Raw genomic sequence first — 25,346 nt, forward strand, 5'->3', positions numbered from 1 at the left:
GTTAGCAACGCTTCCGGTTTGCCGCCAGCACCGTGCTGGGTCGAAATGTATGTGCACTGCATAGCAATAGGAACAGTTTTCAGAGATGCGCCTGAAAACGTTTCTGAACGAATGAATTGTGATTCTGACGCCTCTGTATCGATTTGTGTACAGGGAGTCCTCGAGTTACGGCTGTGTTCCGTTCCTATGCTGGTGATTTTACCCGAATTTCACCGAAAATATTTTGTACAATAATTTAAAAAAAACCACATATTTGCGCGACCCAGAAGAGACGGAACCAATATTTTGTGTTCCCGCACGGACATTCATTGCTGACGGATGGCAGAGTGGAGCTAATTCAAACTGCCGTGATTATTGAGGGAATTTGACGAAAACGAAGGTGCTACGAACGAGGCACAGGCGAAACGACGAAACTCGAGGACTCCCTGTATTGTCGAGCGGTCTGCAACGATATTTTTCCTTATCGATTTTTTGAGCACACCGTACTTTACATATGAACAATAACTTTCCATTTGTGTAAAGCAAATCCATCAATAGTGTGACATAGCACAAATATAAATGTCACCTATATTTCTTTACGTCATTATATACTGTAACAAAATACAGTATGACATTTCTTCGACATGTGGATTTTATGAACAAGTAGAGAGTATCGTAGAAAATTGCCATTAACTCATTTACTCCCAATAACGTATAAATATGTTTTTTGTATGTTCTAAGTGTCCCAAAGACGTATTTATACGTTTTTTGTTTGTTTGTTTTTTATGCTAGAGCATACAGAAGGCTTTGATGCAGCCTCTCAACTGCAAAGAATGGTTGCAGAAATGGTAGTTATTACACAAACGGCCAGCAGATGGCAGCAAAGCAAAGGAGATCAACCTGGGCCATGTAGAAAAAAAGCTAAATTACTTACAATTTTAAATAGATTTGTGAAAACTGATGAAACTTAGCTCTCTTCTAATGCTAATTGCTACAAAACGGAAACAGATAGAAACATACTTTTTTTTTCCTGATGAAAGAAGAGACTTTAATCTTTCTTTTGGTAGGTTCCATGCTTTTATAACAATAGAACACAATATTCTGTGGGCCTTCCAATATCAGTCAAAATCCAGTAAAACAGCCGGGAGCGAACGGGACTGCTTCTGTGAAAATGGCTGGGAGTGAATGAGTTAATTTCATGAAATCTTAAGGAAAGATGGTATTCTGGGATATGAAGGTCATGCTTTAAAATTCGGCCTTTTTTGATGTATTAAAAGCACTAGTGGTATCAGGAGTTGGTATCGGGGACTATAGCATGAAAATTCTACCCATCTGACACAATTCTAGCTATTATAACATTATGGATTAGGCAGCATATAACAGAATGCTAGTCACATAAAGTTTGACAATAGGCCAGTTGATAAGAATACTCCAAGGGCAAGGTTGTTCCAGATAGGTGCCAAATTCAAATGTGTGGAAACAAGATTAATTTAATAAAGTGAATGATGCAATTTGACCACCTGGAGTGTGTGAGTGTTTGTGTCATCTCCCCATCCTCAACCATTTAAAGAAGATTATTTCTTAACTAATTCATTTAATACATACTGCATTTTTATTAGATTTAACTGGTGTCATTGTGTGACGTATGTGAACATCTGGATGACCTTGTTTCATTTTTTTTTTTCGACTTAATTAAGCCTCTGGTAGAAGCAGCCCAGATGTGAGCTAAAATGTCATTACGAGTCAATAGAAAGACTTTGCTCAGTGAGTATGAAATATGTCAAGGGCTGGCTGGACTGTTATTTTGATCTGGACTTTGTGGTCCATTTTATTGTGTGGGAATATTTATTCCATTTTGCTCTTCGAATTTTGTGATGAGTTTCGCCAATGCCTGGTCAGCGCCCATCAGTATTTGTGAGAGCAAATCAGCTTCCGGGGTCTGCCGTGGCTACGTGTTTTGCCAGATGGTCATGTAGCTAATGTTTTAGCATTTTAGCATTATTTAAAATAATTGTGACAATCTGGCAAAACAAATGTAATCAACAGTATTCAAATGACGAAGTATCAACAGTTCCTTTATGTCTTTTGAGCCAAAACAGTACTAAAGCGCAACTAAGGTTCTACTCCCAAATGGGCATGTGAAAAGTACATTTACAAATGAACAGAACATGAAATGAAAGTACACTTTCCAAATGAACAGTGTTTTAAGATAGCTATAGTAAGTTGTATGTATTACTGTTTGAAGTTAACCTACCAAAACGCGGCTCAGTATAGTTATCAACTTGCTAGACCACCCTGCTAGCTAACGTCAACATTAGCCAGTCTAACCACCACCACATTAAGAAAAGCCCCAGACCGAGCGACACTAAGTTTCTTGGTTTGTTTTACAACAAAACTATTTTTCATTGATCGATGCTTTTAATAGTTCTGGGGAGCAAGTGATATTTTTATCATGCAGCAGGGCACAGAAGCTAAATTATTAGATGTGTTCCAGCGGTGGTTGAGTCCGTTCAGCTGTTTTTCAATTTGCTCTTAAATTTTCCCTGTGTCTTAGCATTTATGTTTAGCTTATCATGATCCCATACTAACCACCGATACGGTTAATTACATTTTAAAAACATTTACTAGTGGTACTGGTACTTGATATCGTTGTCTATGAATACTTGTACTGGTATCAGTCTGGGGGAAAAAAACATAGTATTGAACATCTCTAGTATTTTTTGTTGGTTGCTTCCCAGAATTGTGCTTGGTCTTGTGACGTTCATTTGGTTTTCTAATATTTACGAAGTGTGCTTCGAGAGATGCTTCAAATGTAAAGTACCTTGAGGAAAACCGTCTGTGTGTGCTATAAAAAATGCATCATTGTGATCGCAGAAAAATACAAATTTTCTTTGTGTTCAATTTCATTTTCTAAAAGTGATCGAATAATATCAACAATCGGATACATCAGTCTTATGAAACATACATTGAGAGAAATGAGAGTTAACTTTGTGGTGGAAGATATTCTGCCTACATGAATCAGTCAGTCCTTCAGCCAGGAACTTCATTTTTAAAAGGTATACAGTCAAAATGGGGAAAAAAAAATTTGTACCCTGCACAACCTCCTTCTATTACCTGTTGGAAGAAGAAGCAATGCTGCCGCAGCAATAAAGTAGAGCAGCAGAAACTGATGTCAGAGTTCAGCAAGGAAGCGAAATGGCTGCTGGGAGTCTATCATATCCTGACCTTTTTTATTTTTTTTTTTTTTTCTCCCCGCAACAAACCTGCTTGTGTCAATCAGCTCCACTGAGCAAACAGTCTTCAAAATGTGGACTTGACAAATTGCTTTTTACTCCCCCGTTTGCTGTGATTGAAAAGATCCTTTTTCTCGCGCTCTTTTTTTTACAGGAAAGACCACAGTCATTTCTTCCAATGACATTTCAAACCATTACTATTAGCGTTCTCAACTTTGAAAAATGTCTGCTAGAGGGTGATAAAATTATATAGTCAGACAGTAATCTGAGAATATATTATGCCTGTGTGCTTAAACGTGTTGTATTTGGCGCTGTCGGTTTGGGGGAGGCGGGTGAGGGGTATAGCAATTCTGGAGAATGCAAGACGGTAGTTATACCAAAAAAAAAAAAATAATGTTCATGTGCAATAGAAATGTGAGTCCTAAAACAATATAGCGCTGTAGATCATCCAACAGATTGACTCAAATGTGCACTCGGCATGTTCACACGTTAGCCATATCCACACACTTTAACACAGTGGTTCTTTAACTGGGGTCGATCGAAGTCTCAGGGGTTTGGTGAGGTCAGGACACACACCTGACTAATATGATTCGTGTCGATATGCCCCGCTTTGGTGCGCTCAGTAGACAACATGTGGTTGTTGTGATGGTACGTCATGTGACTTCCTTATTATTGTAATCTCTCCCCATACTATGTCGAGCAACAAAAAAAAAGTATCAAGTCTGTCCACGTCCTGCCAAGTCTGTCCTGCCACGTCTGTCCTCATCATGTCAAGTCTGTCCACGTCTTGCAAGTCTGTCCTGCCACGTCTGTCCACGTCCTGCCAAGTCTGTCCTACCACGTCTGTCCACGTCATGTCAAGTCTGTCCACGTCGTGCCAAGTCTGTCCTGCCAAGTCTGTCCTACCACATCTGTCCACGTCATGCCAAGTCTGTCCTGCCACGTCTGTCCTGCCACGTCTGTCAAGTCTGTCCTACCACGTCTGTGCACGTCATGCCAAGTATGTCCACGTCCGGCCAAGTCTGTCCTGCCAAGGTCTGTCCACGTCCTGCCAAGTCTGTCCTGCCACGTCTGTCCACGTCATGCCAAGTCTGTCCTGCCACGTCTGTCCTCATAATGTCAAGTCTGTCCACGTCCTGCAAGTCTGTCCTGCCACGTCTGTGCACGTCATGTCAAGTCTGTCCACGTCCAGCCAAGTCTGTCCTACCACGTCTGTCCACGTCATGTCAAGTCTGTCCACGTCCAGCCAAGTCTGTCCTGCCAAGGTCTGTCCACGTCCTGCCAAGTCTGTCCTACCACGTCTGTCCACGTCATGTCAAGTCTGTCCACGTCCTGCCAAGTCTGTCCTACCACATCTGTCCACGTCATGCCAAGTCTGTCCTGCCACGTCTGTCCTGCCACGTCTGTGCACGTCATGCCAAGTATGTCCACGTCCGGCCAAGTCTGTCCTGCCAAGGTCTGTCCACGTCCTGCCAAGTCTGTCCTGCCACGTTTGTCCACGTCATGCCAAGTCTGTCCTGCCACGTCATGCCAAGTCTGTCCTGCCACGTCATGCCAAGTCTGTCCTGCCACGTCTGTCCACGTCATGTCAAGTCTGTCCACGTCCTGCCAAGTCTGTCCTGCCACGTCTGTCCTCATCATGTCAAATCTGTCCACGTCCTGCCAAGTCTATCTTGCCACGTCTGTCCACGTCATGCTAAGTCTGTCCTGCCACATCTGTCCATGTCCTTCCAAGTCTGTCCTGCCACGTCTGTCCATGTCCTGCCAAGTATGTCCTGCCGCGTCTGTCCACGTTCTGCCAAGTCTACCAAGTCTGTCCACGTCTTAACCAGTCTGCTCACGTCCCGTCCCGTCACGTCCATCACCATCTTGGTTGTAAATAAGGTTCCTCATGTTTCCCAACCCATCTGTCTCCCTGCCTTGCTTCTCCGCCATTGGGTCCATCCGCCGCATCCATACCCCACATACCCTGACACATGTATAACGTAATGTATGGTGTTCCACAGGGTTCAATTCTAGGGCCTCTGCTGTTTTCGTTGTATCTGCTGCCCCTGGGTTCCATATCAAGAAAACACTGGTGGTTGTTTTAAAGTGCTCTCCATAACTACTCAGTTGAGTTGCGTGATGGCAGTCAGAGATGCCAAGTTGAGCAATTTCTGTAAACTGCAGAGTATCATTTTAATTCAGTTGCATATTTACAGCCACCAACTTCTTACGCTATTTCAATTGGTGGCTTTGATTTGGTGGTAATGCAGCGTACAAAGTCCAGTCACTTTGTGTTGTCTACATTCGAAAATGAGACTGGCCTTCTGCCAGCGGTTATCACCCTGATGCAGTGATGTGATAAGCGCCCGAAGCACAATGATTATCTAAACTTGCCGAGATTGGCCACATTTCCCAGATGGACCCGAAGGGACTCTCAAGTAAGGGGTCGAAAACTTGCTTCCAATTTGAAAGTCTTGGCAACAGTTGATGCTGCTGATTTGATTCATTAATATCTCAAATGTAACTGAAGAATTGCGTTAATTAGAAGCTGAAGGCGTATTTCATTTTAATTGGATAGCCAAGTGAACAGACGAGGGAAAGGGCTTTAAACAACAGAAAACAGAAATGGCTGCTGGGAGTTTCGATAATTGGAGGTGAAGCTTTCTGTAGTGAGATAAACTATAGGGACTAAAAGTCCGTGAGATTAATGACTGCCTCAAGTTTTCTTTTTAATCTATAAAAATCTATACAAGTGGTAATTACAATAATTCAAAATATAACAGGCAGCCACATCTGTCTATCAGAGACAACGCTCCTCATTCAGACATTGACAAAATCCCAGTTCACTTCTTTTCCAATTTTTCCTCCTCATTAACCTGAAGCAGTTCATTTCAATCTGTGCAATTTTAATTGCTTGTCTTTCCACTCAACACTTACTTAGTTGACTGAACATCAAACGAAAGGCTTCTGGCTAAAAACCATAATTCAGCTTTCTGTCCATTTTGATTGAAATGTCTATAAATGAGTCAATGTCAAGTAGCACCTCGAAAATACTTGGCTCTTCAAGTACCACCATCATGACCAAACTCAAAATAGTGAAGCATCCAGTGATGTAAAATGAGTCCTTAATAATGCATTATTAGCTATTATACTGTATTTGCATAAAGAGACTGCTTTGAATGCAGTGAGTCACATTATGAGTCTAATACTATGGTAATATTTCATCTCTCCTTTAACTACACAATGCTTTGATTTATGAGGAAACAATTTACCATTAAATTTTAATTACATTTAGTAATTACTTTTCTCATTATTTAATGAAGATTTATTTTGTTGTACCAGAAAATCTCATGAAGGCCAGAAGTGTGTGGGTGGGATCTGTTGTAACGACAATGGTGCAACAATTTGCTATCTGCATTCATTAAAAATCACTCAGAAACTCGTTGAGTGCAGACTATTGTCGAGCAAGTCAGTATTTCTGTCAAGCCATCATATAACCCTGCTTAAAATGCACTAAATAACCAGAATAACGTTTGAAAGTGTGTCACACAGAAGTGATGTCATCTCGCAGCGGCCAATAGAAAAGCACCTTCAGGTGATGTCGCTCCAATGGTGTTGTTTTTGTTTTTTTGTTTTTTAAATATTGTGCACAAGTAATATACATTTAAAAAAATAATAATAATAAATAAAATAAAACTAATACTGACACTAACTAAAACCAAACTAAAACATTTATTAAATAAAACTAATAAAAAATAACAGAACGACCCTGAAAACTTATTAAAATTAACTAAATTTAAAAAAAAAAACTCAAAACGAAATAAAAAATTAACTAAAATGAAAAATTCCAAAACTACAATAACCCTAGCTGTTTTATGACCAGCAAATACAAATTAGAAGAATAGAAAATTGCCATTATTTTCATGAAATTTGAAGGAAAATGCTATATTTCTTTCAAATAATCAGTCATTGTATTTTTATTTTTTTATTTTTGTAATTCTACTCGAGTTGAGTATTTGTAATGGTGATGGTCTTTAAAAAAAAAAAAAAAAAAAAGTAGTTTTACACAACATATAATGTATAAATCGAGTAATTTATTAGTGTGTAAAATTAATGTTTAAAAAATGTCCAGGTCTGGGTAGATCAAAAATTGATGTGCAATACTTTATAGCATTTTGGAAAAGAGCTCTTTAGATGAGAGTTGAAAACAGCCAAGCAGTTTCAGGGGGATATCTATTTGAGGGCTTTCTTCGTTATTTGATTTCAAAACGAATAATAATACGCAATCGAGAATCCATAAGCTTCAGTCTTGCCTGTGGGTTGACAGGTGAACTCAAAGCAATGCCATCTAATAATAGACCATCTAATTAAATGCATTAATGTTATTCTAGCCGTGAGAGAAGCTCTGGTGGGAAAAAAGGCTCTTTATGCCGCAATCTTGGCGCAGGGGGCTTTGAACATTGTCAGTAATGACAGAGGAATTGAAGGAGAAAGATGAGAAGGACGGAGGAGATGGCAGAGAGATGAATTGCACGACTCATGTGTTTCCTTTTATAATAGTCATCCAGCTTTTTTGCAATGAATTAACGTAAATGATGATTTCTGCGAGTCTGCATCCACGTTTTACGTGGCGATATGTCCTCTCTGGGTGTATTTGGGTGTGAAAGGTGAAAATAACGTGGAAGATTCTCCACAAAGCATATTGACGGTATTGATTATATAACGCCCCGCTGGAGACGAGACGCCTCCCACAGATGTAACCTCAAGAAGCAACTCTGAGGTCATACCATTTCCATGACCTTTAAAGCTGGCTTTTCAAAATATGAATTCACCCGAAGACTGTTAAACCCACACCCGAGAGAGGCTGCATGCATTCTGAAAGCACCTCAATCATCGCCGGATTCTCTTCAATCATACATGGACAAGTTGCAGGGTCACTGGGGTGCAAACATTTTGTTTCAGTTTGAAGAATAACTACATATTAGAGGTCTTAGAAGTCGCTTGAAGTATAAACACATGGCTATGAAAGCTTTTAATATCCGCAGAAGTCGTAAATCTGGATGTTAAAAACAGCATATTCAGAAATGAATGGTCTTCAGGATTAAAAAAAATAAAATAAAATAAAAAAATCATGAACCTAAGCTTTGCATGTGTCAAATGATATTTCTGGGTGTGTGGTTTTAACTCATTCACTGCCATTGACGGATATGCACGTCAATGGGAACAGAATTGACTTAACTCATTCACTGCCATTGACGGATATACACGTCAATGGCAATCAATGAGTTAAAATGTGTAAAAATTGGTATGTCTTCATTTTCATACCACAGCAAGTCTAGTTTAGCATGTTTGTGATTTGGTTTGCCTCGGTAGGTGATCCAGCGTATTCTAATTCCCGCCATTGGCGAATCTGGCTATTTGGTGACCAAAAAGTAGACTAGATTTTAGACTAGCTAAAAGAAGGTCTAAGTTGAGGTAGCACAACTTGGGGTGGATTTGATTAAAAGCGCAGGAAGACGAATCCTGAGCTTTGCGAACATGTGGTGGATGTCATAATATTTCGTTCAGAAAAATGACTATTCTAGAAGACGGCTTGTGCACTCAGCATAAAAACAAATAGGTCTTCATTTTTGAGTCAGGGCAAGTCAAGATTTGCATGAGTTTTCTACATTGGGCTACATCTCGATAAGTGTTCGGATGTATTTTATTGCCGGCCCCTGATGCATATGACAATTTGGTGACCAAAAGAAGACTAGCTAAATGTAGCCTAGATTTTAGACTCGGTAAAAGGAGGTCTAAGTTGAGGTGTAGGGCGACAGATCCGAGCTTCGCCGACATGTGTGGTGGATGTCATCATGTTTTGTTCCTAAATATGACAATTTTAATAGCAACCACTGATCCCGCGGGGGCGAGGGGTCAAACACGGATGCACGAGCGGTCTCAAAGTGCCCATTAAAGGGGAAGTCAATCCAAAAAATAATAGTTATTGACGATAATCTGTTCTATGCAGCCTAAATATAGTATTTTGTTTAATATTGTGTTCGTGAAATATGAATTAAGCAGCAAAATCCAGCAGTCCTTATATCAGAAGGTGGCCATTTTTGTCACTTGCTGTCAAGTGAAAATGACAATCACAGTTGCTTAGGTCTCAGGAAACAACCAATCACAGCTCAGCTTCAGAAAACAGGTGAGCTGTGATTGGTCATTGCCTGAGCCCTGAGCAACTGTGATGTCATAGTCAGTCGACAGCAAGTGGCAAAATGGGCGCCCCCTGAGATGGATAAAAACGGCTGGATTTGGGCGCATAACTCATATTTCACAAATATTAATCAGAATGCTTGTGAGGTCACATATAATATATTATTTGCAAGAAATGTTTAAGGTTGAGAGATCTTCTTGCAGTTCCTTTTTAAATGTACTTTGCACATGCCCATCTCCTGTATTGAGAGTACCAGTAGCCATGTACCCCACGCAGCTCTCTCTCTCTCTCTGTGCTGAAATCAAAGGAAATGAGGGGAGCCTCTTCAATTGTCTTTGAGTCGGCTGCATTCCCTCCTACAGTGCACAAAGCCCACTTCTCCCTGTGCTAGTCTTGGGAAATACCAAAACAAAGAAAATAATTTTTAAGGATGTGGATGTATAAATACTCCATGGTAGGTATAACATAAGTCATAATATATAGAAATGCCTTTCTTGTCCTTCCAGAGACAAATGACGGATGCAAAAGGGATATACTACAGGTGTGGGAGGCTCCCTTAGGCTAGGAACCTGCAATTCGCAGCATGGCAGGCAGTAATCGATCCTCTTCAAAATCAGGAGTTATGTGTGTGTCTTGGAGTGCGTGTGCGTGCCTGTTTGGAAGTGTGATGACCTGTGAACTCCAACACCCACCCCCCTTACTCTCCCTTGGGTGGGCAACCGTGTTCAGACTCCGCAACGCATTGCAGGAAATCAGCGAGTAAACAAGGGAAGCGATCATGAATTGCAGATTATTTTAACACCATTACAAATGTATGAATGCATATTTCATAGCCAAACACTGGCACAATTGTCACTGTCAGAAAGGTATTAACTCATTCACTCCCAGCCATTTTCACAGACGCAATCCCGTTCGCTCCCGGCTGTTTTACTGAATTTTGACTGATTTTGCAAGGCCCACAGAATATTGTGTTCAATTGCTATAAAAGCATGGAACCTATCAAAAGAAAGATTAAAGTCTTAAAGTATGTTCCTATCTGTTCCGTTTTGCAGCAATTAGCATTAGAAGAGAGCTAAGTTTTATCAGTTTTCACAAATCTATTTAAAATTGTAAGTAATTTAGCTTTTTTTCTCGATGGCCCTGGTTGATCTCATTTGCTCTGCTGCCACCTACTGGCCGTTTGTGTAATAACTACCATTTCTGCAACCGTTCTTTGCAGTTGAGAGGCTGCATCAAAGCATTCTATATACTTTAGCATAAAAAAAACAACAACAACAAAACGTATAAATACGTCTTTGGGACACGTAAAACATTAAAAAAAATAAACGTATTTACACTTTATTGGGAGCAAATGAGTTAATATGGTAGCATCATAATGAAAAATGTATCATATCTGTAGCTTAGATAAATATAAAAATTACTGCGAGTGACACTAAAAATAAAGCATTTACGTCTGTGAATGTGTAGATATGTTCCAACGATTGAATTTTCAAGAATCCCTCCAATCAAACTGTTTTCCAGTCAAGCCTATTAAAAGCCAGTATTACTCGGGGGAGGACTGAAGGAATCTGACAATTCACAAAATGAAACCTCTTTGGTGTACAAAGATATCCCATCAGCCCCATCATCCATGGCAAAAAAAAAAAGAAAAAAAAAAGCCCTCATTAGCAGACAGCCTCAGCTCATCACTGTCAACTCCAGAAGGACCCCGGGGAGTCTTGTTAGCTTGCGAGACGGCGCTATAAGCTAGCTATCGCCAATCAGGCCATCGTTACCGAAGGTACAGCATTCTATAACAAGTGTCTGTCAATATTTCATGTCACAATAATGTCACTCGCCAAAATATGAGTAATACATGATGTGAACCCAAACCTGTTTACTACCAATTCCAGTCAGCCAGATGTCTCGAGTGGTTCGTCCTCTGTGGAGCTGTTAGCATATAGCAGGATGGAATAACTCCCAAATCCAATCTGTCTTACTTTGACATTGCTAAAAATGGCACAAACCACACTGCCATCAGCAGTTGTGTTGTTGTTTTTTTAACGTCCTGTGCAGCTCTAATACCTCTCGTGACTGTTATGGTTTGGGGTTTGGGTTTTTGTTGCTTTTGTTGGGTTTTTGAGTTTGTCATGTTTGTTTCTGCTTTCTGGTTTGTTTCCCAAAGTCTCGTTATTGTTAACCTTGTCCACCTGCGTGTGTCTTCCCTTCCCAGTGTATCGACCAATCAGCTTCCCCTGCCACTCGTGTGTCTCGCCCAGCTGTGTCTAGTCATTGTCAATTAGTCTGTGTGTATTTAGTCACCTGTTTTCTGTTTGGTTCATTGTTGCTGTTTGTTGCCTTGCTGCCACTTTGTTTGCCATGTTTCCCTCATGTTTTGGTTATGTTTTGGCGTTAGTTTTGGTTTAATTAAATTACTTCTTTTTTTGAGCACCTCTGCTTCGTTGGCCTCCTGCACCTGGGTCCACCACCACACCGAACCTGACAGTGACATGCCGTTTGTCGTAGTTTTTATTTACCACACGTATTTTTCCCTCTTCACTGAGTTGTTTTCTGTTGATGTACTATGCATACAAATTACTGTGATGATGCTAATGGCACGTGTTGTCATGTGACTGCTTGGCTTCATTTGACCGCAGTAGTTATGTTGGATTGGTCAAAGAGTAAGAGAAGTCTTTCTGACAAAAAGGAAAAAACATTGTGGAAGTTTATAAATGCCTGTAATTAGCAAATAGACTATAAATAGGCATTTCTTCTTCGCAAATAATAAAAGCAAGCATGGGAGGTTGCGTTGATTGAACCCGTACCACTACCACGTCTTCAGTTTGGGACGACAGAGCGATATCAGTGAGCTCGACCAACCAACAAAAGTGATCAACTGAAAAGCATTCAAATATTGTTACTGTTTTGGGTTTTTTTCCTCATCTCCTTTGACTCCTCCATTCGTTTTTATCTGGCCAAATAGCAGCACCGTCTCTCTGCAATCAATATCAATTGAAGACCAAAATGTGTTGTTCAAACCTTGTGAACTATCGCTTTTCTGAGCGCAACAACATATTGATTCCAAAATACCTGACATTTTCTGTAAGACAAAAATGAGATATGTTGAGAAAAAAAAAAGGTGCTTGTAGTGCAATGTAACCATCCATCCACTGTTTAAAAAAACAAAAAAATACTCAATTTGTTTCTTTTGGCCTTTTCGCTCAACGACAGCATCTTTGGAGGTAATTGTAATATTGACTTGTTAAGAACGTGTCGACAAAGAAAGCACGGAATGTTACATTAATTTCCCACCATGACTCCTTGTTTAAACAGACCCTCCAAACAATGCAGGTAAATGGCAAGGAGAGTCACAGCATCACTCTGGGGATGCATAATTAAGATGTGTAGTACAAAGCCACATGGACACAAGTGCATGTTTTTAATGATGGCCATTTAGGCTGTTATGCATCATCTGGCATCCATTACGGGTGGCAGCTTTATAAAGCCAGAGATTAAACTCCCAAAGTAATTCCAGGTGGCCTGTCACAGTACAACTGAAATACTTAACCTCAAACTTTAACAGCTCAGTGTTTAAACGGTAAGGGCTTAATGCTGAAAGAATAGTGGTGACATTTTAATGAAACGTTAGTGCAAGCAATAATTTTCAAGTAGAGATGGCACTCGCTAGTCGTAATTGTCATGACTAGGGTCATGCAAAGGTTATGTTTACTGTCATGACTAGGGTGATGCAAGGGTTAGGCTGACTGTCATGACTAGGGTCATGCAAGGGTTAGGCTTACTGTCATGACTAGGGTCATGCAAGGGTTATGTTTACTGTCATGACTAGGGTCATGCAAGGGTTTTATGTTTACTGTCATGACTAGGGTCATGCAAGGGTTTTATGTTTACTGTCTTGACTAGGGTCATGCAAGGGTTATGTTTACTGTCATGACTAGGGTCATGCAAGGGTTATGTTTACTGCCATGACTGTGGTCATGCAAGGGTTATGCTTGCTGTCATGACTAGGGTCATGTAAGGGTTATGCTTGGGCCACGCAAAGGTTAGGTTTGGGTCATGACCGTGAGGGCACGTGTCTGTTTTGAACTGATGTAACCAGCATCGAGTTTCAACTGGTAAGACGCTTTGTGATGTCAGAAGCTTTGTGATGTCAGGAATCTTTAATCTCTTTATCTGGTCAACAGCCAATCGGAAAATTCCATGTCAGTCCTGTTACCCACATGTCGAGCCACAACCAATCAGATTGATTCGCTGTCTATATAAGCCTGTCTGAGAATTGTGTTTTTGTCGGATTATTACCTCTGTTCCTCTGTGCAACTCTCGTTATTTCTCGTCTAGCCAAGTTTGTTCCACACCTCTCAATGTGAATAAATATTTAAGGTCTTATTTGTGTCTGCGTTTTTGAGATCCAACCCCAGCACATAACAGTAATATTAGGGGCCCTGTTTTCATAGGCAGGCGTTCGATCGAACCCAGGTCAAAGTAGAAGTCAACCCCAAAAATTCTCGACAATAATATGCTATATTTGACCGCACTAATCTAAACATGACATTCTAATTAATACTACATTTGTGGAAAATGAGTTATGAAGCAAAATTCAGCCATTTTTATCCATCTCAGAAGTGTTTTTGCCACTTTGCCACTTGCTGTCGACAGAAGATGACATCACAGTTGCTCAGGTCACAACCAATCACAGCTCAGCTTCAGAAAACAGGTGAGGTGTGATTGGTCATTGATGTCATCTTTAGTCGACAACAAATGGGAAAATGGCAGCCCCCTGAGATGAACTTCCACTTTAAGAACCACTGTTAGAAATGCATACAAATACAGCGCATACTGTCAGGTGTTGCTACAAGTAACTCGAACATCTGTTTATTGTGTTACAAATGGTTGCTCTGAGTAAATCAGTGAGTGTCTGGAAATGCTTGATTCCAAAGAAGAATCTCACGAGAATCCCAAATGTTACTTTATTCCTTGTTCAATATTATTGAGTCACTCCTGGAGGGCATGTCAGGAATCATCAGCTGAATAAATCAATACAATTACCAGCTTGTTGCCAACAGATTCTTTAATTTTGAAGCAACTACAATCTTCAAACCACGCTGGAAGGCAGATCTGAGGCATTTTTCAAGAGCAACAGAGAGGAGAGGGAACAATAATGACTTATAGAGCGAAACTGCTGGAGCGCTCGTAAAGGTCTGTGGTCAGTGCGGTCAGACCAAGATTTGTCAGTTTGGAATTGTAAAGACAACAAACCGGAAACCTGTTGTCGTGGTGTTTATTTTTGAGCTCTTGATGTGGAGAAGGTCTGCATTTTCACAACAAACATGGTCAGAAAATATCCACTCAAACTCAACACCGCAATAGAGGAGCTATGGAAGGTCAATGGTTTCATTATGCAACGATATGCAAATAAAACCGTTACTAATCAACCCGCAGCTATTCTGAAGTTGAAAAATCCCCACAGCCCTAAAAATGCTGCACTAAATAAACCCATCACTCAGTGTCTGACATTTACCGCGAATGAATGAATCCGCTGCCACCGCTAATGTTACTGACAGCTGTCTTTGTCTGTGCAGACTGAGTGAGGCAGGTGCAATCAGGAAATGTTGATTTTTTTTTTTTCTTTCTCCTATCGTTTGCCTGTGATTGACCAAAAATTAACCCTATAAAGCCAAATGCATCATATTACATTTCAGTTGTAAAATAATTGTAAATTCACAGTAAATTGGAACTTCATCTGCATTACTTTCACAGTAAATTCCTGTAAACTTGTGCATTACTTTTACAGTACCCACTGTAAAAGTACAGGGCCTTGTTGTAATGATGTACAGCAAAATATTGTAATTCCCCAGCAATGTACTGTAAAATCACAGTAGTTGCTTTGCCACTGAAGCTGTGAAGTTACAGTATATAGTTGTGCTTTTACAGCAATGCATTGTAATATCACAGTTGTGAAATTACAGTAAATTGTTGTAAGTAAATTCACAATAAATTGCTGTAATCCTTACTGTGAAAGTAATGCAAAACTTATCCAATAATTTACTGTAAATTCACAGTAAAAAAATTTACAGTGTATGACATTTTGAGCCCTCTATTTCATGAGTATAACATTTTTTTCACCATTAAAATCCTGACGTATATGATGTGACACATGCATTGCACGGATAATCCATTAGAGGGCAGTATCACCCGAATTGATCACCCCAATTGAGAACGTAGAGACACCTATACGATAGTGGGAAATGTTCTTTCTGATTTTTGGAAATTCTATGTTCGATATGTCTCTTTGTTATTATATTTTTGACAGTTATAAATGTACGAATTTAAAGCATTGTGACCGGATGTATCAAATATGGCACAAATCAAAAGTCAAATGTGGAAGTTGATTTAAAAAAATAAAATGTTTGTTCAAAAGGACCAATAAATATCTATTTACAAAGAATCAGAATATATTCTCATATATTTCATTGTTCAGGCTTTATCGGGTTAAACCTTTAAGTGGAAAGACGAATAAACACAATTTTTAATGTAATATATCCCCTTTCTTTCACAAGTCGTCGCACCAAGTCAACAAATTATGCCTTATCAGAACATTTTAAAATAAGAACTCGAAATGATCTGAACATTCACACACAATTTTTTTTTTTATGCCAATGCAGTATATGTATCACCAATTGCTATCAAATCCTTTCACATGCAGTACTTTTGCAATACTAATCCCCCCAGGTTGATACATTTGTATTAACCCCAACAATTTGACTGTTCACATTATTTGGTGACACACCCATTTTTTACGGAACAGCATAAAGCACAAAATACAAATATCACATAACAAGCTGATAACCTTGTTGTTATTGTTAAGTGTCCTTTTTGAAGAATTCAAACTCTTTCTCGTAATGAGCCCACTCTGGGCTACCACTTATTTTCCCATCCAGTTAAAATACCAAACATGTACTGGTTTGACTGGTGCTATGGGACTGATCACCCAATGCAGTCTTCCTCATTAACCGCATGCCACACACACACACACACACACACACACACACGCCAATGTGCTTATGCATAAAACATACTTTCACATAAATCTTCTCACCGTTCTGACACCTATTATGGCAATTAACTTCCTCTGGTGAGATGAGAGCTGAATAAAAGGAGGCTTGCATGAGATACCTTTAAATAGGCTACTAGGATAATAGGGGGCACTTGAGGGCACATAAAGTCGACCAAAAAAAAAAAAGGGTTCAATGATGCAACTTGTAAGTCCCTTCCACCTTTTAGCAGTGCATTTTCAATGAACAGATAACGGAACAATTTTGCAAACTGGAAAATCATCCTCCTTGTCATCACTGTTAAAAGCTTAACGCCTCAAAATACACATGTACCTGAACAAAGGTGCACAAATGCCCAAATCCAGTAAATCCTCTCGAAGCAGGCAGGCATCATTCAAAGCAGCAGCAGTCGGAGTATTCCGGACTTTGAAGGCGGTGCAGTTTATAGTTCATCTAAATCCCAACTTTTTTTTTTTTGCGTCCGAGTCAGTCTGGGTCGCGTTGCATCAAATAACTCGATAGCGGAACCTCAGCCAGCCACTCCTCAGAGACAGACACTTAAAAGTTGAGATGAATCCTCGATGATGAAGTATCCCACTCGAGACAAAATGTTTTTTTCTCCACTCGGCTTTCTTAACTCCGACACCGACTTGGCTGCATGCATCGCCCGAGTCCAATCGTCATTTCGTGCAAGAAGGCGATGATCGCATAGAAATGTAGTTGCGACCACTTTTTTTTTTTTTTTTTAATGTGAAGCCCACGCGAGACTGCTGCAAAAGTGGAAGCGGCGTTGGTTGGATGTGAGGCGCTGCGTGTGCGTGTGCGTCGTCAGTGCGCACACGAGGAGGGCTCGGATTTGCAGGACGAGAGATTCCACTCATAAACCACCCAAGAATTAAGTTCCTCTTTTGTACCACTTAATGCTAATAGCTAGTAAATGTTGGGCGAAGGAATGCTCATTGTTGTTTTTACACAATTTTCTCAAAGTATCCATGATAAATTGGAACATTTTCACATGTGATCATATTAGCCTAAAAGAGACTTTTAAACAAAGCTAATGTAAAATGACGCTCAAATCAAAATCAGAAAAAAAAAATATATATTTAGTCTATTATTTTGTTCCAGAGTTTACAGGTAAGGAAGGGTGGGGGGACATCATTCATAATGAGGCCAGTCTGCAGCTGCATTGTGTTTCTCAAGATGGCCAAAAATCGATTCGGGTTCTCACCCTTTGACCTCTCAGTGTGCCATTGGGGAAATTAGATATGATTGGAATTGCATGACAGTTGTAATGCTGCTGGAACAAATATTGCCTCGAAATGACACATGTTGACACTGGCTTGTATGATTTTTATTTATTTATTTATTTATTTATTTATTTCAGCGAATACTCTAATTAAACGAAGGAAGTTAGTTTCCCCCGAAGCATTAGGTAGAGTCATTTTGCAGCAAGCTTGAGTGATATTGTTGAAATGTAAGCACTCCCCCTAGAGGATGAAGAGACTCAGTGAGGAAAGCTTTGCATTCAAAACATTCATTCCTATTTCTAATAAAGCATTTAGAAAAGGCATTCCTGGTTAGGTAAATGAGTGCAAAATGGCCATAAAGAAACTATATTTCAAAGCCATTTTTTTTGTTTTTGTTTTTGTTTTTTGCTAATGCTATGCCAACAGGTTAAAGGCTGTATCTCTAATATACTCTCAAACGCATTTTCAAATACTTATTGTCTTGTACACATGCATTTAATTTCTCCAGTGAATTTAAATCCATTACAGCATGATAGTGATAGTTAAAACGTGTGGAACACAAACACCCACACCCACACAGGAAGAAACCACCAAAAGGTACTATATGGCTCCTACATTCCGGCCCCTAATTATTGTGCGACAATAATTACCCATCACCATTAACTTGTAGGAGATGTAATGACCATTCAATATTCAAAAGTACAAAGTGAATTAAGCATACCTTCAATAGTCCATAATGTCATGTAAATAGTTATGGTTAATCAAAGTTCATATTCAAAATCCACACGATCTTCACTATTCATCCGCTCCCAGCAGAAGGCAGATTTTCGTAATCGGACGATCCAAAATACTTGACTTCGTTTTAATCCTTACTGAACGCACAAATCCTTTATTGTCCGGTACTGTGTCCAAAACACGTCCAGTAATCCATCTACAAGCATAACAATATCTCCAGGCACAAAATTTCTCTGAGCACTGTTCCATTTCTGACGCTCTTGCAATCCTGGGAGATACTCTTTCAACCACCGTCTCCAAAACAGGTCAGACATGTATTGTGCTTGTCTCCAGCGGCGACGAGTATAGATGTCATTCTTGTCAAACAGTCCAGGTGCCAGTGATGGCTGGGATTTGAGGAGCAACAGATGGTTAGGGGTTAGCGCCTCCAAATCATTAGGATCAGTCGATGCTTTTGTAATTGGACGGCTGTTAACAATGGCTTCTACCTCGCAAAACACAGTCATCAAGCTTTCTTCATCCAAGGATTGTATTTTCAAAACTGAATTTAGAACTTTGCAAACTGATCGGATCAATCTCTCCCAAGCGCCTCCATGTTGTGATGCTGCTGGAGTATTAAAAACCCATTTTATTCTCCTTTGTAACATCATACCATTTATGCGGTTGTGGTCCAACTTGTCCATGGCCTCTCGTAATTCACGTTCAGCACCAACAAAGTTCGTACCATTATCTGAACGGATTTCCATTACTTGGCCTCGTCGGGCAATAAATCTTCTGAGTCCGTTGATGAAGGAATTTGTGTCCAACGAGAATAGAACTTCAAGGTGTATTGCTCGGATTGCCAAACACGTAGAAATTTGTCCATATCTTTTCACAACAGCACGTCCTCGCTTGACTTCGAATGGTCCAAAACAGTCCAAGCCAACATAGCTGAATGGAGGTTCATCTGGTGTTATTCTATCGTGAGGTAGGTCAGCCATTTTCTGATGTCCAGGGAGAGCAGATGATCTTCGACAGGTAACACATTTTGCCAATATTTTTCTAATAGCAGCACAAGCGCCAGGAATCCAGTATTTTTGACGCAGGAGAGAAAGCATGTGGTTGCGTCCACCATGTCCTGTTTCTTGATGTACGTGTCTGAGAATTAAGCTGGAAATGTGCGAGTCTTTGGCCAAAACAACTGGGTGTTTTGCATCAATTGGCATATCTGCCCGACTAAGCCGCCCTCCAACCCTTATGAGACCATCATCCAGGATTGGGTTTAGCTTGTAAAGATGACTTGTCCTCTTCACACATTGTTCTTTTTCCAAGCTTGCGAATTCCTTGTAAAAAGTTGTACCTTGACAATACTTGATCACAGCTTTCTCAGCAGCAATTAGTTCTTCCACCGTAAGAGCTTCTTTCGGCACTTGAGCTTTGAAGCGTTCCATCTGCAACTTCATCTCCTTTTCCAACTGATCAGAATTTAGCTTAGCAAAAGCCTTCTTCAACTGCTTTCTTTGAGACACCAGGGACAACAGAAGACTCTTGAACTTGAGAAGCCAACCAATAGACCTCAACAAAGAGTGCCAAGAGGAAAAATAATTTATTAACGTCTCCATTGGACTTGCTTCTTCCATTTGTACAGCATTTACCACAAGTTTGACCTCAGGGTCACCAATAAGATTCTCCTCTGCACTTTCAGGGTTCTTTGGCCAGTTTCTTTCAGACTCCAAAAGAAAATCTGGACCACGAATCCATTCACCAGTTTTCAAAAAGGTCTCGACAGTAGCTCCTCTGGAGGCCAAATCCGCAGGGTTTATTGAAGTATGCACATATCTCCACTGATATACACTGGACAACTTAAGTATTTCCGAAACTCTGTTTGCAACAAAAGTCTTGAACCTTGATGTCTCATTCTTTATATATTTCAAAACAGAAGTGCTGTCCGTCCAAAACACTGAATCCTTTAAGTTCATCTGTAACTCTTTTCTCCAGAGCTTGTCCATCCTGCTAGCCAACACTGCTGCAGTCAACTCCATACGAGGAATTGTAACTGTATTGAGAGGAGCCACCCGTGCCTTACCCATCACAAATGCACAGTAGGCCTTTCCGCTTATATTATGGAATAACACGTAAGTCACTGTCCCAAATCCTTCCTCACTCGCATCAGCAAAATGGTGAAGTTGCGCAGAGATGACATCACCGAAGTCCACAGGTTTAAGACATCTATTGACCTGCCAATGTTCTAGATTGTGGAGGTCTTTCAGCCAAGTCATCCATTGTTTGACTACAGAAGGGGTTAATAAATCATCCCATCCCAGATGTTTCCTGCAGAGATTTTGGAGGATTTTCTTGGCGGACAGGACAATAGGTGCAAGAAAACCAAGAGGATCATATATGGAACTGATGACAGAGAGGATACCTCTTCTTGTGAGTGGACGTTCTTTCAAGGTGATCTTGAATTTGAATGCGTCCGACTGCACGCACCACTGCACACCCAAAGCTCGCTCCACAGGTAAAACATCATTGTCCAAATCCAAGTCTTTCACTTCTTTGGCTCTTTCCTCCAAGGAAATTGCAGCAAGGACAGAACGGCTGCTACTGATCCACTTCATGAGTTTAAACCCACCTTTGGCACACAATTCTCTTAGTTCCTTGTAAAGGGATAAAGCTTCCTCTTCAGATGTAGTTGATACCAAACAGTCATCAACATAAAAATGATTTAAGAGAGTGTTAATTGCCATGGTAGTGAAATGATTCCGATTGTCCTCAGCACACTGACGAAGGGCAAAACAGGCACAGCTTGGAGACGATGTGGCACCAAACAAATGTGCCACCATCCTGTACTCAACCAGCTCCTGCTCACAATCTCCATCAGGCCACCATAAGAATCTCAGCAGGTCGCGGTCTTCAGCTGGTACTCGAACCTGATGAAACATAGCCTCTATGTCAGCCACAAGCACCACTGGTTCTTTGCGAAATCTTGTAAGAACACCAATCAGTTGGCTTGTAAGATCTGGGCCTTGGAGGAGTTGAGAGTTCAAAGACGTCCCCTGGAACGTAGCACCGCAGTCAAAAACCACGCGCAGCTTTCCTTTTCTAGGGTGATACACACCGTGATGGGTATATACCATACTTTTCCATCACAACGTGTCAACTGTTCTGGTAGTACTCTTTCTGCATATCCATTGTTTAACATTTCAGACATAAATGTCACATATTCCCAGCGAAAAGACGGATCTTTATGAAAGCGTTTTTTGAGACTCAATGCACGCTGTTCTGCAACTGTCTTATTGTTTGGCATTTCAAGGTAACCTTGTTTTACTGGCAAACCAATACTATAATGTCCATCAACAAGCTTAATTGAGTTCGTGACTGACTTTATGAATTGCTCGTCCTCTTTTGACAATCCATCATTCTCGTCAAATGAGTTTTCAGGGAAATCAATCTTTAATTGTTTTTGCCAAAGCTCGTCCAATCTTGCCACTGAGATGTGATTTACTATAATGTCAGGCTGTAAGCATTGATTCTTTATTTTGAAGTCTCCTCTGAGTGGTCCATTCACCGTCCAGCCAAGGATGGTCTTGATGGCGTATGGGCCACCATCTACTGCACGAACAACCTCCCAGGGCTCTAGTGCTTGAGGTGTGTTGGTGCCAATAAGGAGGTCCACTTCTGCGTCAACTTCTGGTATCTGTATATGCCTCAAATGTGGCCAACGTTGAAGATCTTCTGTTCTTGGAATGTTTCCTTGATGAACAGGCATGTCCGTTTGTGTGAAAATCTCCGGTAAATCAACAAAATTGTTGGAGTCCATACCAGCCACTTCCAAATTGGATAGCAGACAGCTGTTTACAACTTTCTCTTGTCCCATTGTTCTAAGAAGAATTCCAAGCTTTCGTCCCGTGAGATTAAGTCGGTTCATGAGACGTTCAGTACAAAATGAAGCAGTGCTTCCTGGATCCAAAAATGCATATGTTATCAAAGTTTGGTTCCCCTTTTTGGATTTCACTTGCACCGGTAATATTGACAAGGCACAATCCTGATTACCGGCCCCAGTCAAGCCACTGGACTGGATTGACACCACAGCACCTTCCTTGCCATCTTCTAATCCACCATTGACCTGTGTTGAACTTGTTCGCTTTGTTTTGTGAATATGCAACAATGTAGGGTGCTTTTGATTGCATAGTCTGCACGTCAAACGTTTTTTGCAATCTTTACTTCTGTGCCCAATTCCAAAACAACCAAAGCACATCCTGTTTTCCTTCAAAAAAGACATTTTTTCTTCTTGTGTCTTTTTGTCCAATAGAAGGCAATTATCCAAAGAGTGTCCAGCTCCACAAAACAAACACGGCTTTATAGTAAAGTTCTCTTTTTTATTTACAGGGTCCAATTTACTTTGTACAGGTGCTATTGTAGTGGAAAAACTACTTCCTCGAGGTTTTGTAGTCATCCGAACTGTTGCAGCTTTAAACTCTCTTCTTCCAGTTCCTGGTGAATCTTGTATGTCTCCAAAAAGTGGGTCACTTGCAATTCTAACTTGCTTCTCAATGAATTCCACAATGTCATGAAAGGTCGCTCTGCGATGATGCGTTTCTTGCAAAGTGCAAACTGTACTTCTCCACTTATCTCTCAACTTATAGGGCAATTTTTTCACAATAGTTTGCATATTAGTAGGTACATTTAAATCACTCACAGAATTTCCCATTGAGTTACAGCATTCACGTAGCAATAAACTGTAAGCCTGCAATTCCTTGAGATTTTCCCCTTTTATCAAAGGCCATGACAGCACCTTTTCCATGTATGCAGAAGATATTTTAAATGGGTCTCCAAAATGTTCTTGTAGCAAAGCTTTTGCTTTAATGTATCCACGAGCAGGTGGTAGATGTTGGCAACTTCGAACCAAATCCTGAGACTGGCCTTTTGTATATTGCTCAAGGTAATACAAACAATCCTTGTGGCTGGGTGTCCTTTCCTCGATGTTGTGTTCAAATGCTCTAATAAAAGTTTGATATTGTAATGGATCTCCATCAAAAACTTGCAAATCTCTTTTAGGTAGAAGAAAAAGTGATTGCTGTTTGACTAGTGAAGATGTTATTTCATTCTGCTTCTCTAGTACTGTAATCAAACGTTGATCAGGAGTTTTCTCTGCTGTGGGTGCAACTATGTCACGCTGAATGGTGGAAATAGGCTCATGTTGTGGTGGTAATACTGACAAACTAGCCCCAGGTGTAACAGAGAGAAGCTTCGTTTGATGGCGTATTTTAGGTTTCACATCAGCACATTCAGTAGAAACAACATTCTGTGTCATCTTTATCCATGTTGGCTGAGTACTAGTAGTAACTTCAGGCAGAAAAGTTTCAGCATCCACATTTAGCTGCGCATTTCTATTACTTTTTAAATAAGAGTTCATTCCATCAGATTTATCCGAAAGCTGAGAACCTTCCGAAGCCTTTAACACATTCACTCTTGCCATAGACGCTGCCAATTCCATGTCCAAATCCAACGTCTCCATTTTTCTCCTTAATTGTTGCTCTTGTTCTTGTATGACATGCTTTTGCCTCAGTAATTTTTGACGAGCGATAAGAGCGGCAGTCTCGGCTTCTGCTCTTAATCGGGCTGAAGATGTACTGGACACAACAGACTTGGTCAAAACTGTACTACGTTTTGTGTGTGTTTTATTAGATACATTAGAGACACTGTCATTTGGTGCTATATCCACAGCAGAACTTTTCTGGTTCATCAGAGTTCTTAACATACATGCCATATTGTCATCAGAGTCTTGTTTTTCATATGGATGGATGGATGTTGGTCCAACAGCGCCCTCTGATGGTATATCACAAAACTTCGGCAACTCCAAAAGCCATTTATTTGCCTCTTCCATAAAAGCAGACTTATGCTCTTCAACACTGCTAAACCACATATTTTGTTTTTCTTGTTCATCATGGGGAACCATAGGAATAATGTCGTCATGAAGCCTACTTGCCTCATTAAACAAACTAGACATACTTTCAAGACATGATTGAACCTTTTCAGCATTTTCAACATTTTTCATCAGTTCAGTCATTTGTCTTACTATGCCTTTAAGCATCTTTACTTTGGCTTTTCTTTCATCTTGAAGTTTTTCCAGCTTATATTCATATGCTTTAACTGTAAGCTTAGGCTGTCTCTTCCCATCCACTTCCTTAACATTTGAGCTGCCTTCATCCATTGTATTATCCACAAAATGTTCAAAGCTCACCAAAATGTCCACTTGTCTTCAACTTCTGACACAAAATCAGCCTTTTTTTCTTTCTCTCTTTTTTTTTATTTTTTTATTTTTTATTTTTTTTATTTCAATAAGTCTTTTCACCATCACCCGACATAAACCAAACTTGACTCCAAGTCCCAAACAAGCTGACAGTGCTGACAAGTCCACACACAAAAGATCCAATTGGTGATCAAAATAACTTTCATTCGGACGAAACGTTGAAGCCATACTCAGCGTTGCAGCAGATTCATGAATGAATGTGGACCAGCTTTCCAAATGCATCACTTCTCGTTTAGCGATCTCAAAACATCCTGGATTATCCGTAAATCAGCGCTTCAAACAAGAGAAGTTGAATATTTTTGTTGACAAAATATTGCGGCGTCTGGTTGTTAATGACGCCACGGCAGGCTGAGTCATGGGGAGTTTAAACTCATGAAGTGGATCAGTAGCAGCCGTTCTGTCCTTGCTGCAATTTCCTTGGAGGAAAGAGCCAAAGAAGTGAAAGACTTGGATTTGGACAATGATGTTTTACCTGTGGAGCGAGCTTTGGGTGTGCAGTGGTGCGTGCAGTCGGACGCATTCAAATTCAAGATCACCTTGAAAGAACGTCCACTCACAAGAAGAGGTATCCTCTCTGTCATCAGTTCCATATATGATCCTCTTGGTTTTCTTGCACCTATTGTCCTG

At 40.3% G+C, this 25,346-nt stretch overlaps 1 protein-coding gene across 4 annotated transcripts in view; it reads right to left on the minus strand.

The window, feature by feature from the left end:
• LOC144005810 (roundabout homolog 1-like) overlaps positions 1–25,346 on the minus strand; it is a 112,772-nt gene that overhangs the window by 73,359 nt on the left and 14,067 nt on the right. Inside the window, exon 1 of one of the 4 annotated variants that reach the window (XM_077504175.1) lies at positions 16,779–17,167. The exons of the other annotated variants lie outside the window; for them this stretch is intronic. Within the exon in view, the coding sequence (XP_077360301.1) occupies positions 16,779–16,839 (61 nt within the window). The 5' untranslated portion in view covers positions 16,840–17,167. Of the gene's footprint in view, positions 1–16,778; positions 17,168–25,346 lie in introns of those variants that run through there. 4 annotated transcript variants of the gene reach the window in all.

This window comes from Festucalex cinctus, chromosome 18 (genome assembly GCF_051991245.1).
Source record: "Festucalex cinctus isolate MCC-2025b chromosome 18, RoL_Fcin_1.0, whole genome shotgun sequence".
NCBI lineage: Eukaryota > Metazoa > Chordata > Actinopteri > Syngnathiformes > Syngnathidae > Festucalex > Festucalex cinctus.